The following is a 15855-nucleotide window of genomic DNA, read 5'->3' as shown; positions in this document are numbered from 1 at the left end:
GTGATTCAAGTTCCATATCAACTTGTAACAGATGTGGACTAGTTCTATGGATATCCTGGTTGATTACACATTTCCACATCTAATATCAGACTACTACTCACAAGTCTTTAAAGAAACAGATAAAGACCTTCCATTAAGATGGAGTTAAGGGTGAAAATGGTTTTCACTAATCAAGAACATTAAAGGGATACCATCAACAAACTTCATTGTGCTTCTTTCCAGACTGCCCTCACACATGGAATATTCTCCCTGAATTTAGCAGGTGGGTTACCAAAGGACAGTCATTGCACATCCATCTTTTTGTTCAAAAATAGAGCAGAGATCAAATTAAGACAGTTGTACCTAGTCCAGCATCTTAGTAATTGAAGAGAACTGAAAAAAACAAACACTTCTTAAAATATTTGTTAAAAGATAATCACTATATATTGCTATTTGTTTAAACTGTTAATTGGGCAGGTTAGGTTTATTGTTTCAAATCAGTATCAGAATTGTAACCCAATAATGGTTACTCTATAAGTAGCATGAGCTTATATAATTTATTAATATGTTTATATTATGCTATAAACAGAACAAAAAAGTATCCAAACACCTTAAACAGAATGTTAATAAGTCCATATAAAAGTTAAGTATACTGATTTTTCAAATCAGTTGAATTTAAGGGATTCATCACTAGCTAGCCATTATCAGAACATATCCAGTTCATAATGAAATAGCTGACTCAAAGATGGTATAAAACCAGTCCAAAAACAATATAAATAGTGATGTAGTAACAACATTAATTTTTTTGTGGGGGAAGGGATTTAGTGGAGGTAGAAATTATAGCTGGATTTCTAATCTTTTAAGAGGGACACACCAACATAGCAAGGATCTCCAAAAATGTAAGCTGACAGTGTTTCCTACTGAACGCTCATAGATAATCTTTCAGAAATGGAGAGTATGTTTTGTAAATATAGTACACCGCTACCCCGATATAATGTGACCTGATATAACACGGGTTTGCACAGAACGCGGTAAAGCAGCGCTCCGGTGGATCAGCATGTCAGCTCCCAGCCGCGACGCTCCGCTTCCCGCCACCGGTGAGTGTGGGGAAGTTGGGGAAAAGGATGCCCCTTGTATTCACCTGCAACGGGAAGCAGAGCGCCGCAGCTGGGAGCTGGCGGAGTGGAGCGGGCTGCTCTGCTTCCGGTGTTGCTGGTGAACGTGGGACCTTTCCCCAACACCCACCCCCCCAGCGACATGGCTGGGGCTGGGGCCATGGCGCTCCATTTCCCGCCGCAGATGTGTACGGGGGGGGGGAGAGGGAGGAAGGGTGGTCCTTTCCCCAACCTCACCGCACTCACTGGCAGCGGCGGAAGTGGAGCAGCCCGGCCCCAGCCCACTCCATTCCCCCAGCTCCCAGTTGTGGCACTCCGCTTCCCGCCGCAGGTGAGTGTGGGGGGGGATGTCCTTTCCCCAACCTCTCCGCACTCACCGGTGGTGGGAAGCGGAGCACCGCAGCTGGGAGCTAGAGGAGTGGAGTGGACTGGGGCCAGGCTGCTCCGCTTCCCGCTGCTGCTGGTGAGTGCCTGTCAGGGGGCGGGGGGGTGTAGATAGGGGTCAGGGCAGTTAGGGGACAGGGAGCAGGGGGGTTGGGTAGGGGGTGGAGTCCTGGGGGTGATTAGGGATGGGGATCTCTGGAGGGGGCGGTCAGGGGACAAGGAGCAGGGGGGGCCAAAGCAAGTTCGATATAACGTGGTCTCACCTATAGTGCAGTAAGATTTTTTGGCTCCAGAGGACCAGGTTATATCAGGGTAGAGGTGTACTCAGAGCCTAAAAGAACTTTCAAGAGCTACAGTCAGCAGCTGCATTTCTACATAACTGTAGGTTTGAAACTCAATAAACACACACTATTATCTGTTCAAAAATATCTGGTCCACTGCTCACATGCTATCCTGGCTAACAGCCATGCACATACATCATAACTGTCAAGAAATGGAAGTATAAAAATCATTAGATTTATAAAGGTTCCTGTCAGAGGGTTTGCAGAATTTGACAAAAGTTTTCTAATTAAATTCTAGTTCTGCTGCTATTCATGCGTTCTAGTTTACTTTTTACTTTATGACCATTTAAATGTATGCATTATAGGGAAGAAGTAAGCCAGCATCCTACATCTGGTAAGGCTATATAGGATAAAGTAGTTACGAAATGCAAGTTGCAATATTTGCCTATCTAGTATCAGGGTGTAATTTGTGATACACAATAAAGAAAAAAAAGTTACCAAAATAACAGATGTAAAGAGTCAAAAAATGCACCACCTGTTTAACAAAACAGTTATCTATTTGTAAGGTTGGTGGGGGAAATAGGCAAAATTTATAAAATTAACCACAAGCTGGAAAGGATGTTTTGCAATGTTTACCATGGAAGTCTTAAATTTGCAGTTAAAATGAGAAAGTAAATACTTTCTAGCAGGAAACAGCAAGAATAAAATGGGATCTCAGATATTTACCACCTCTGAGATAAAGTCTTGCATTGCAATAAAAAGTCTTTTTGTACATACACTACTAACTACATGTTATATGTAACTTGTGTCCCAAATGTACATTTTTAAAAAATAAGCTTAAGCTTAAGACAGTTTTTTTCAAACAGGTCCTTTCAAAGACTGTCAACAAGCCAAAGAAGCTGGGCATTCCAACAGTGGGATTTATATGATCAAACCTGAAAACAGCAATGAACCAGTACAGTTATGGTGTGAGAACAGTCTGGACCCTGGAGGCTGGGCAGTTATTCAGAAAAGGACAGATGGATCTGTCAATTTCTTCATGAATTGGGACAGTTACAAGGTAAGTTTTAGAATTCAGAAAAGTAACAGCTTCATTTTTGGTAGGGACAGTAACCTCTAGAAACTGGTATCAGTATTCACAAGATGCTATTTTTCAATGCAATTCTTCTCCACTGCAGTTAATTTTGCTGCAAGATTAACAATTGAAAAAGAATCAGAAGTAAAATAGTTAGTTACCCAAGAACTAAGAATTAGCAAAAACTGAACAGGCGAATAAAAACAGAAAAAAATAAAAGCTAAAAGGGAGCTAAGCCACAAAGACTAACGTTCTTGTCTGTGAACTGGCATCATCATATATGGCTGGTCATATGTTAGAAATTTTACCTCTTAAATGTGCAGAGGAAGTGAATTAAGGTTACTATGAGAAGTTTAACCGTTGAATTTCTTGGAATCTGACAAAGCTGTATCCTCGATGACAAAATAACAAATGTTTTTTACTTTATTCCCTCTTTTATAAAAGGAAAAAGGAGATTAAAATAATAAAGCACAAAACCAAACTTCTTTTACACACAATCTGAATAAAGTATTTACCTTCAATAGCCTCAAAGAGTATAACTCTGAACATTTCAGTATAAAGTGAAAGTTTTGTAGTGGGTGTACACAATTGGTTTTTCAATTGCTTAACTTTTTGGGGAAAATTGGCCCACAAACTAGCTCTCACTTAGAGCGTTTTATGGAGGAAAAGAATTTGTAATCCTACTAAACACCACATAATTAAAAGAAAAATAGTAAGTATTTTATTTACAACTCCAAACACTTTATACATTGATACTAAAGTGGATATTTTCTTAGGGAAAGGAAACAATGGCTTGCAAATATTAGCAAAAAGGTATCATACCAGCAGTCTGTGATTCAAGACCAATAGTCTTCACTGAATTTACTAGAACTGAAATCTAGAGTACACAGATGGATTGGCATTTCACTATATATGTAATTAGACATTCTACCTTGTAAAAGGTACAAAAAAGTTATGCATCTGGAGTATTGGCTTACTCATCTATAATTATCTTCTGTGCCTCAAAGTACTTCATTGTAATGGGTTACTCATACCATCTTCATGGACAACATTTGTTGTGCCACAGAAAATATTGTTCCAAAAAGCACATCATGGGAATCAAAGGTGCAAAAGATCAGATTCTGACACCTTCACTCATGCTGAGTAATGCATTACACTGCCAGTAGTCCCATTGAGATCAGTGAGACTACTCATGGAGTGGAGTACTACTTAGATTGAGAAAAGGTGACAGAATCTAGCCCAAAGGAACTAATTGAAAGGGTGGAGCAGAAGTTTAAAAGCCTAACAGTTTTTAGTTTAGATACACATTCTACTGGGATATACTACTACTACTACTATTACTGGTAAATGTCTTCATTCAATAGATTCAGAAAAGCCAGTAGATTTAACCTCATATTCTGGTTTTCTTTGTACAGAAAGGATTTGGAAATGTTGATGGAGAGTACTGGCTGGGACTAGAAAATATTTACATGCTTACCAATCAGGACAATTATAGGCTATTGATTGAACTAGAAGACTGGAGTAATAAGAAAGTCTATGCAGAATACAGCAGTTTTCGCCTGGAGCCTGAAAGTGAATTCTATAGGCTGCGTCTGGGAACTTACCAGGGAAATGCAGGGGATTCCATGATATGGCACAATGGAAAACAATTTACAACACTGGACAGAGATAGAGATACATACACAGGTAAGGGAATGTTAATGATGTTATACATAGGAAAAAGCTGCTCAGTGCAACAGATTCCATTGGTAGTGCCACCTTATTCATATATAACTGTTTCAAGAAATAATACAGTTCGTGCTCCAGAATAATTTAAAGAAATCTTATGAAGATGAATTTTTCTTATAGGCAATGTGTCAGTTAATCCACTCAGTTGTAAATGATCCCAGTATAGACCTCAATCCCGTAAATTATTCCATGTAGGCAGAACCATGCATCTGCATGGAGCCTGTTGCACAACTGGGGACTTAGTTATTTTAATTCAGTCAACTTCAGTAGGGGTAAGATGACTGAATAAGCTATGTGTTTCTTCTATTCCACATAAGACCTTTGCTGTTATTCTCAGAAATCATGTAATTTGTCTTTCTTGGTGAAACTTGATCCAGAGGGTTAGCAGTAGGCCTTTACATAACTTACTACACATCTAAGCCTTCTTTTGAGGCATTAGTGGGATTTTAGTTGTGTATAGGCCCAGTGCAATCCTGCAAAGGAGCAAACTTCTTGAGTTTTTACCAGCATGTGAGAAAATCATAGACTCTTTCCTTTCCTTTTTAATTATGCATGTTAATAAACAAATTTTTACATAGCCATTATCTTACAGGGACACTTCTATCTGAAAATGTTGTAGTACTTATTATTACCAGTTAACATCTAATATTGCTACAACCAAAAGATTGAGAGAGAAGAAATATCTCTCTTTTTTGTGCATTTTGCAAGTCAGCTTTATTGATTCTCCTGCACAGTCAGTTTTCTCTCTTTTTGTGAGTTTTCCTACACAGAAATGTAGGAAAATGGAGAGAAAAAAATATTTTTTGAAATAGGAATATTATTTGCATTAAAGTGGGGACAAGATACCCCCCCCCCCCAAAAAAAAAGATTACAGCCTCACTGTGCTAGGTGCTGTAATTCAATTATAAAGACTCAAAAATGGCCAGAGATACACTACTTTTAACTAGTGTTTTTAAAATAGATTAGATTTCAAACTGATTGTGTCTCTTTAAGCACTCTTTTGGTTAGCAATCTGGAAAACGCTATTTTTCTATGGATTAGGGAGTCTCATAGCAGCTTTTGATGCTAGCATTATTTGCAGTTCTCAAAGGGACATTGTTAACTTAGATATTTTTAAACTGACTAGTTAAGAAATTCCCAATTCAGCTAATGTAACATTGTGTCCTTTTAAAAAATACCTTTAAAAATACTTAAAACAGTTTTTCTGTCCCCTTATATTTTTAAGGGTCTTTTTGGCAAGAGAGAAACCAACAGATTATATATGGGAAACAGTGAAACCAATATACAAAGCGTAAACAAACTGGAAAAAATAGAGAATACTATTTTCTCTCATCGGTTTCACTACTAGCAATGTTATGCCCCAATTCTGCAGAGATTTATACATGTGCTTAACTTGAATCACTCAGTAGTCCCAGGTGAATAAAATTAAGTACCTGAAGAAGTCTTTGTAGGATCAGGGCCTTGCATGTTACTTGTATCTATAACAAGTACAACATTTTCAGACAAAATATTATTCTTTTTGATGATGCCCCTTTAATGATAAAAAGCTCTAATACTAATATAAAATTCTTGATTAAATAGGGTTACCATATTTCAGCAAGCAAAAAAGAGGACGGGAGGAGCCCCGCCCTAGCCCGGCCCCTGCCCCTCCCACTTCCCGCCCCCCCAGAACCCCCAACCCTCCCCCCGTACCTTGTCCCCTGACTGCCCCCTCCTGGGACCCCTGCCCCCCAGGACTACACCCCCTATCTAAGCCTCCCTGCCTCTTGTCCCCTGACTGCCCCAACCCTTATCCACACCCCCACCCCCACACACACCCCTGACCCCCCCCCCCCCCCCAACCCCCCCCCCCCCCCCCCCCCCCCCCCCCCCCCCCAGAACTCCCAACCCATCTAAACCCCTCTGCTTCCTGTCCCCTGACTGCTCCGATCCCTCTCCCCACTCCTGCCCCCTGACAGCTCCCCCACAGAACTCCCCCCCACCCCCACTCCTTGTCCCCTGACTGCCCCCTCCTGGGACCCCTGCTCCTAACTGCCCTCCAGAACCCCACCCCCTACCTAAGACTCCCTGTGCATTGTCCCCTAACTGCCCCCTCCTAAGACCCCCCCCAACTGCCCCCCAGGACCCTACCCCCTACCTGAACCTTGACTGCCCAAAACTTTCTCCACTCCTCCCAAAAAGCCCCCCCATGAACTCCCGACCCCCCCGTTTCTTGACTACCCCCTCCAGAACCTCCCTGCCCCTTCTCCTGCCCCCTGGCCCCCTTACCCTGCTGCTCAGAACAGGGTGTTGGGCTCTGTGCGAGCCGGACACGTGGCTGCGCTCCCCAGCACAACAAAACCCGGTCCCTGGCCTTGCACAGTGCTGCCGGAGCCGGGCTGCAGGGGAGAGCTGCCGGCTCAGAATGCAGGGCGGAGCTCCTCTACAGCTGCTCCGGAGTCCAGCCCGTGACTTCCCTGCAGCCCTCTCAGCCGCTTGCTCTGCTCTGCCGGGGGAGGGGGGAAATCCCGGACATTTTGAGTGCTTTACAAATTCCCCCCGGATGCTATTTTTAGCACAAAAAGGAGGACATGTCCGGGTAAATCCGGACGAATGGTAACCCTAGATTAAAAACTGAAAATGACCCATAGAAAAACATACCGTGTTACGGCACCACTCATTGTCCAGTTTTGGCCCTGAACGTAGGTAGCATTTTAAAAATAATGACGACTTAAAACAATTGCTACTTTGTTAATATTGTTACTTTTAAAACTTCGGAGAAGACTGACCACCATCTCTCTTCATAAGGTAAACTTCACACAAATCACTGAAATTGAAACTTAAGGCACAAGTCACATTGTTCCCGCTAAAGTACTTCTGAACAGTTTAAAGCAGATATTCTTAACAATTGCTTACATAAAGTATGTTTTTAGTTTCTTTCAATATAATTAAGCAGCTGAAATCAAAGAGGAGAGCCAGCCCCATGTGACCAGCCCAGCTCTCCTCAGATTACCGGCAATCTTCTGTGAACTGCAGTTTGCAGTTGCAATGGAGTTTAGAGAGTTGTAAGTGGAAGGAGAAGTTATCCATCTGATCACTAATGGGAGACAAAGTGGCTAGCAAGACAAGCACTCTGTTAATATGTAGTCGATAGCATAAAAAAGTTTGAGAACCCCTGGTCTATCATTTCCCTGATAGTGCTGATGTTTCACTTATTTTATTCTCTCCCAACAGGAAATTGTGCCCATTTTCACAAAGGAGGCTGGTGGTACAATGCTTGCGCACATTCTAACCTTAATGGAGTGTGGTACAGAGGAGGTCATTACAGAAGCAAATATCAAGATGGGATTTTTTGGGCTGAGTACAGAGGAGGTTCTTATTCCCTGAAAGCAGTTCAGATGATGATCAGACCCATTGACTGAAAAAAAACATCATACCCCACTATTTCAAGTGATCAAATATAAAACTTTTCAGTGCTTGAGCTCCAGGGGGGAAAAAAAGTTACATTTAAACTCTTATTTTGCACAATTTAGCCCTGCAAAATGCAGTGCTACAAGTGTTTGGGGTTTTTGTTTTTTAAACTTTCTCACTGTGATACAGTATGTGTTAAAATAAAGCTTCTAATAATTCACAAAACACACAAGGGTTTAAACATTTGCAATAAATATTTATCTTCATTAAAGCCCTACACATTTTGCATTAATTGCAGCCATTAAAATGATTAAAATAGTTCTTAGGTTACAGTACAAGTTTCTTCAGATCAGTTCAACCTTTAAATGTAAATATGTAAAACAAACTATTTGTCTTATTTTAATGTGAAAATGAATTCATTTTCAGTTATTTAATAGTTTTTTAAAAACTCATTATAAGATTACTTTCAATGTATATCTGATCTTACATTGTTATTGTTTTAACATTTACACACACACAATGTGTTTGCACCCCAAAATAGGAGACAGAAAATTGGAGAGAAACTCTAGTTTTGCCAGCAGAAATATATTTGGTTGCAAATAAACAATAAGAGTCATTTCCACATGAAGTTGTGAATTTAACATAAAATAGTTGCTAATAATGTAGACTGTTTTTTACAGGACATGTGTATCCTGCTTCCCATCAAAGCATTTAGGAGAAATGTTTTCTTAGCACAATAAAAACAAAATACAATTCTTATAACACAAACACTCTTATAAATGCATGAGTAAATTCCACAGTGCTCATGTCTTTTCTATTTGTCTTTGTACTCAACACATGTAGCAGGCAGGCAGTGCTATCTATGGTATGCATGGTACTGAATAGGAAAATCATTCTTGATCACTTGAAAACTCAATCAGCAAAATAGGTAAAAATTAAAAAAAAAGTTTTACTAGAATATATTAAATACATATTTTCTCAACCTTTTGCAAATTGTGACCAAACTGGCATTTTGAAATAATTACAATCTAATCTCAGTTTCCAAGAAGGCATTAAAATTTAATTTTTTTTCATTTTTATTAGTTCATGACTTGAACAGATTTCAGCACGTATAACATGTTTGCATTACATAGTAAATTCAGAAAATATGATGCATCTAAAGAAATTAATGTTAATTATTATATTAATTTATTTCTAAACTTTGTATAAATGCAGCCTGGGGACATTTGTGGTTGCCTAGATGAGGAAAGGCAACCAATATACAGATGCAGATCAACTTCAAAAGCAAGAAAAGAGTGGTATTGCTAAGGCAAATTTGGGCTGATACTCTTGTGGCCCAGATATAAAATGGATGGAAGGGACTTTTGCTACTTCACTCATACTTTCCAGGACTAATTAGGTACACAAAAAAGCCAGAATACAGTAAAGAGAGTTTCTTGGTTTCACAGACTCAAGTTGACTTTGCCAAGTATTAACGAAGAACAGTCCCACGTATAGTACTATTTACTAGTTTGCTCAACAAAATTATTTAAAATCCAATTCTTACATTAATCAGTCTCAAATATTAACAGTCACAAAACTGCGAGGACCTGAAGTTGTGAGCTGATGTCTTTTTTAAATTGTAACATTTTACAATATAAAATATGCAGGATCATGTGAATATCTCAAATCTGTCATTTTGACCATTATAAGAACAGAGTTTGTTTAGTTGGAGAAATACCATTTAAAAATCAGAAAGCATTTTCAGAGTAAACAAGCATACACCACAACTTAAGAAGATATCTGTGAAAATCCCATCTCCACACCTATAAAAGATTATACTAAAGAGAGAAAAGTTCTGCCTCAGTACAGGCATAGCAACTTACTCTGTAACACCTAGTAAGGGTGAGAGTTGTAGGCTAAATTGCATCCTTGCATATCTGCTGTAAAGACACATTATACCTCCACCTAACTGTCTTTCTGGCTGAATGACCTCATAGTCCTATGGGACAAAACATATCTTGGGGAATTATAAGGAACAGAAATTCACATTCTCAACCACTCACACAAAAACACTCTTGTACTTTACTTTTCTTGGGTTCTTTAAAATAAATATGGTATTTGCCAACTCTGAACTTTTAATCATAGAAATGTAGGACTGGAAGGGACCTCAGTAGGTCATCTAGTCCAGCCCCCTGCACTGAGGCAGGACTAAGTATTATCTAAGTATTACCATTCCTGACAGATGTTTGTCTAACCTGTTCTTTAAAACCTCCAGTGATGGAGATTCCATAATAATTTCTTCCAGTGCTTAACTTCCCTTACAGTTGGGAAGTTTTTCCATATGTCTGACCTAAATCTCCCTTGCTGTAATTTGAGCCCATTATTTCTTATCCTGTCCTCAGGGGTTAAGGAGAACAATTTATCACCCTCTTCTTTATAACAACTTTTTACATACTTGAAGACTGTTATAAGTTCTGGCAATAACATATTGCCATCATATATATAAACTCACAGCCTCTTTGGATACAGAGCTGCTGAACCAAAGCCCATTAAAGTCAGTGAGAGTCTTAACAGAAAGCCCCGCACTGGATATTAGTGGCTTTGGGTCAGGTCTTAAGGAATTGCAGTTCTCTCTGAAGCACGTTGCAGGTGAACGTGACAGCAGGAAGTACTACCTTTAGATTCTACTGAAAAAAAAAAAAAAAAAAAGTAGGACACAAACTATCACAAGCTGTAACAACTTTAACCTTATTGGAATCTAGATAAACAGACTGATAGCTACCTTGATCTGAAACTGGGCAAGCAGAAACAACAGTACAAAGGAGAAACAGCATCTTATGGGCAGAGAGACTGTGGGGCCTAGAAGAATAAGCACAGGGTTGGGAGCTGGAACAGTAACTAAACTTGGACAAATTAATTACAATTTTCAGTCTCATATCTGACCTGTAAAATTGCCAACTATATCAAAGTTATTATAAGCTACTTACCAGGAGACTTCTGAAGTTTGAATTATCATTACCCTCCCCTAAAAATCTTGGAAGACTACTCCCAGGAAACAGTATAAATTCAGCTTCTAAAGAAGTCCAAGCTGATGGCCAGATATTATAAGATAGATGCTCTAGAAATCACTGAAGTAGATTAGATTTAAATATAAACATAGAAACACAGATTTCTAAACTAAAGGCATTTATTAGAAGTACGCACTGATTTCCAGATAGCAATCTAACAAGACTGACTCCCTAACAGTTTTTTCAGGGAAGTACGTGATTCTCAGACAGCTAAAACCTGTTATTAAAAAAAACTGATAAGTGTGCATTTCAAGTAGAAGTGCCAAGAGTGAATCAAACAGCAGCTAATTGTGAAAGCACAATGGAAGCAAGAAGTGCTGAGTGTGAAGTTCTAGGATAGCTGCTATGCAGAACACTATTGTGGCTGGCAAACCAATAGCTAGCTGATTCTTTCAATTAAAACTATATTCAGACTCCATCAATCAATACACTACAGTTCTGAAACACAATCTTTGTAGATTAGTATGTATGATTCACCAGTGTTGGCTTTTGTAAATATTTTATTTCTATTCATTTCATGTTTAGTTTCAATACATAGGTAAACTGAAAAGTTACTGTCTATAATATAGACAATTGCTTAACTACACTTGTGGTTTGATATTAAAAATGTTCAAGAGCCCAAACAGTGAAGCCTTGCCAAGTTTATCAGCTAAAGACGATGCAGTTCAATGCAGAAAGAAAAGAATTCTTACTTTACAGAATCTTTCAGGGAAGCTTGTTTCTCACAGCATGAAGTTCACCTTACAGAAGAGTTGCTCACAATATACTCCCCGCCTCTAACCCTAACTAATATTTGTATCATGGTAGTTTACTAAGAAAAAGAACTCTGTACATCACCTAAGACTAAGCAACAATTAGCTTTTTATCTTGTTTTTTTGGCACCATGATGTATACTTCTCTCTCAGTTTTGGATACTACATTTCAAACCAGTTTCCCGTGAACGTACCTCTCAACTTGTACCAGGAAAGAGAACAAATGTATCTTGTCTTTGACATGTTTCATATTTTACAGTGCCAAAGCTGACTTCAGCTTTGCAGGTATTGTGGCTATATATCTTGACATTAGTGAATGGACATCAACAGGATTGTGGGAAAGACATAATTCAGTTAATATAACTGTCCACGTGTTGGATAAAACACAATATTAAGGCGGTGTGCACTATGCCTAACATATATGTATTGACTAACAAAGTGCATATAAACCAAACCCAACTCGTTTAATGAAGTGCTCTAGACATCTTTGGTTCATGAGAATAAGCCATAAGGAAAAACAAAAAATATGGCTACAAATATTGCAGGTTGGCATATTATTTGCTTGAAAAATACAAAGTAACATCAGCTAACACACTTATGTAACATTTATTCAGTCGGAAACAATGGGATTTAATGATAATTCCTCTTTGAACAAACAGCGTTCCCCTGAAACAAATGTTTCCTTTAAAAAAAAAAAACCAAACACCTGTGTTAATAAAAGAGACAGAGTGCCCTGGTAATCACAAAATGAAGTTTTTCTCCATCGGTTACTAACTGCAATTTCATGGGAAATATTAATGAGTTCAAAAAAAGAACTCAAAATCCTGCTCTCAGAAATAGGAGTTTATTTTTTCTAACTGTGGCTGCTGTCACAGTATCTTGGGAATGTGCATTCCTCCACCCCCTGTGAAAAAACATTTCCTTTGCAAGGGCCACTTCAGCCCAAATGGTCTTAGAATATGTGCTAACTACTTATGCTAAACTATCTGTTTGATCTTTTATTTAGCTGTGACACTCTTAGTACCTTTCCCAGACCTGAAGTGCTCTGCATAGCTGCAAAGCGTGTCTCTCTCACCATCAGAAGTTGGTCCAATAAAAGATATTGGCTCATCGACCTCATCTATCCATTTCCCTTTTGTCATTCAGAACTAGATACAGGTGTCACTTTCTCTGTCAGGCTTTTACTGTGGGATTCCATTGAACTTTAAGCAGTCTTCAGCTTTCCTTTTTTACCACTCCCCCAATGTCACCTCAGAGTTCATTTAAATATTTCATTAGAAAAACGTAGAGAATCTGCATTATCTAAATTAGTTACATTTCTAATTAAGGCAGTTATTTCACAGCTGTACTAATCTAGACTTCATTCAATATAATCTGAGTTTAAGAAAATTAAGTAAATTTTATTGTAATTGCCAAAAACAATGCAGCAGTTTCTGAGAAAAGAGGTGAGTGAAAATTATGTTTTGCCCATGTTTAAAGGTTCTAGTGACCTTTTCTTTGAGATGCTGTGGTGTCATCATGCTTTGGAGCAGGTATTTGAAATTCGACAGGGATGTGGCCTTTGTGTTAGGGAGGTGTCTCCTTTTTACTATTCCTGTGAAAATCCACCCAAATTTGGCAAAATTAGAAGCTTTTGAGAAAAAAATCACTTCACACATGCTCGATAGAGAGTTGCTTGATTGCAGTGAAATTCCCCAGAGTCCATCCACACTGAGCATGCTCCAGCCCAGGCTGCAGGGGCCAAGCAAGATATTCCCTTCAATTGCTGCTCCAGTTTGGGATGGGGCCAGGCACCAAAATTGACAGCGGGGACATTGAGCGTACAGGAGAGACAATGACCTCTCTGATTAACCCTGCTTCCTTGAAAGGGAGAGGGACATGGGGCATGAGAGAGTGGAACTGGCTAGGCAACTCCATGGGAAATGAAGGTTATTTTCTTGTAACCTGAGTTTTTATGAGATGGCTCTGTATATTCACACTTATGGATACTGTGCCACCTTGTGATACTTAATAGTAGAACCCTCTCCAAGTAGGTCAGAGTGCTCACACACACTCACCTCGTATCCTTATCCTCAGCATCTCTGAATGTTCTGAGGCTATATAAGGTGGGGGCGGGGGGCGACACAGCGCCCTCTTCTACCTTAGTTCCTTCCACTGCCAACTGAGAGAAAAGAACAATAGGACTCTAAGGCCTGTTCTACACCGGGAAGGGGGAGAGGGGGAGTTTGATCTAAGTTACACAACTTCAGCTACGTGAATAACGTAGCTGACGTCGACGTGCTTAAATCTACCCAATGCGGTGTCGTCGCTGCCTGTCGATCCTGCGGGTAACATAGACAAGCCCTAAGAGGGAAAAAAGGGCAGAAGTGTGAACATGCAGAGCAATCTCAAAGAACTATAGTTACAAGTATGTAACCTTAAATTCTTCTTTGAGGGACTCTACATATTCCACTTATGGGTGGTTTGATAAACAGTTCTGAAAATAACCTGGAGGAAGGAACACAGCTAACTGAATAGAGACTGAAACACCACTCTACCAAAACAAGCATCAGCCCTTGAAGCCAAATCAAGGGCAGAATGTTTAAGTAAAAGTGTCTCAGCAACAGAGACTTGCGTAAGGTGAACAAAAGACACTGCCACAGCTCTGGTGGAATGAGATAGTACCACTGTAGGTACAGGAATTTCTGCTACCATGTAACATTCAACAATCCATTGTTTAAACTATCCAGAAATAGCTTGGGAATACACATTCTGACCCCATGTGATTCTTGGAATAAGAATCACACAATTGTCTGATAGATGTGAAATTCAGAAACTACTTTTGGCAAAAACTTGGGATCAGCCATCAAGACATTTAATTCATTCACCTCTCTGGCTAATGTAGGTAATAACAAAGGCCATCTTAATAGATAAGTAATACAGGTTCCAATTTCCTGGAATCTTTAAGCTGCTTTGACTTCCTGGAGAAAGACACAGGAGCAGAGACTGGCTTCCTTAGACCTTGGATCCAACAAATGCCAAAAACTTCAAGAGCCTCCTTAAGGTTAAGCACCTGCAATCATTTTTGCCTCTCCTTGGAGATCTAGACATGAAAGTCCAGCAGATGGAACACTGAGAAGGAGAGTGGCTCTCTGCCAAGTACTTCAGGCATCTAACACAATTGTCCAACACCGGGAAAACAACTGGACACCATAACCCTTAACGGACCATAACTTAACTAAGGCCTGGTCTACACTAGGAGGTTATGTCAAATTTAGCAGCATTAAATCGAATTAACCCTGCACCTGTCCACACAACGAAGCTATTTAGTTCGACATAGAGGTCTCTTAAATTCGATGTCTGTACTCCTCCCCAACGAGGAGAGTAGCGCTAAATTCGACATGGCCATGTCAAATTAGGGTAGGTATGGATGGAAATCGACGCTAATAGCTCCAGGAGCTATCCCACAGTGCACCCACTCTGTTGACGCTCTGGACAGCAGTCTGAGCTCGGATGCTCTGACCAGCCACACAGGAAAAGCCCCGGGAAAATCTGAATTCCTTTTCCTGTCTGGGCATTTTGAATCTCATTTCCTGTTTGGACATCGTGGCGAACTCAGCAACACTGGCAACGATGCAGAGTTCTCCAGCAGAGGTGAACATGCAATCTCAGAATAGAAAGAGGGCCCCAGCATGGACTGATCTGGAAGTCTTGGATTTGATCGCTGTGTGGGGCGATGAGTCCGTGCTTTCGGAGCTGCAATCGAAAAGACGGAATGCAAAGATCTACGAGAAGATCTCAAAAGCCATGACAGAGAGAGGATACAGCCGGGATGCAACGCAGTGCCGCGTGAAAATCAAGGAGCTGAGACAAGCGTACCAGAAGACCAAAGAGTCAAACGGACGCTCCGGATCCCAGCCCCAGACATGCCGTTTCTACGAGGCGCTGCATTCCATTCTAAGTGCGGCAGCCACCACTACCCCACCACTGACCGTGGACTCTGAGGATGGGATATTGTCGACGACCGCTTCCTCGGAGATGTTAGCGGACGGGGAAGATGAGGAAGGTGAGGAGGAGGACGAGGCAGTCGACAGCGCTTACAACGCTGATTTCCCAGACAGC

The 15855-nt window shown here is 40.1% G+C and overlaps 2 protein-coding genes across 6 annotated transcripts in view; one reads left to right on the top strand and one right to left on the bottom strand.

The window, feature by feature from the left end:
- Nucleotides 1-10126, top strand: part of ANGPTL1 (angiopoietin like 1) — a 40512-nt gene extending 30386 nt beyond the window's left edge. Inside the window, exons 3-5 of the mRNA XM_034778259.1 lie at nucleotides 2626-2819; nucleotides 4250-4520; nucleotides 7776-10126. Of these exons, the coding sequence (XP_034634150.1) occupies nucleotides 2626-2819; nucleotides 4250-4520; nucleotides 7776-7963 (653 nt within the window). The 3' untranslated portion in view covers nucleotides 7964-10126. The remainder of the gene's footprint in view (nucleotides 1-2625; nucleotides 2820-4249; nucleotides 4521-7775) is intronic.
- Nucleotides 1-15855, bottom strand: part of RALGPS2 (Ral GEF with PH domain and SH3 binding motif 2) — a 297768-nt gene that overhangs the window by 126952 nt on the left and 154961 nt on the right. The gene's annotated exons all lie outside the window — the stretch shown is intronic.

The sequence above is a fragment of the Trachemys scripta genome, chromosome 8, assembly GCF_013100865.1.
Source record: "Trachemys scripta elegans isolate TJP31775 chromosome 8, CAS_Tse_1.0, whole genome shotgun sequence".
Lineage (NCBI taxonomy): Eukaryota > Metazoa > Chordata > Testudines > Emydidae > Trachemys > Trachemys scripta.
Note: the sequence above shows the minus strand (reverse complement) of the source record. Positions and strands in the feature narration are given on the sequence as shown.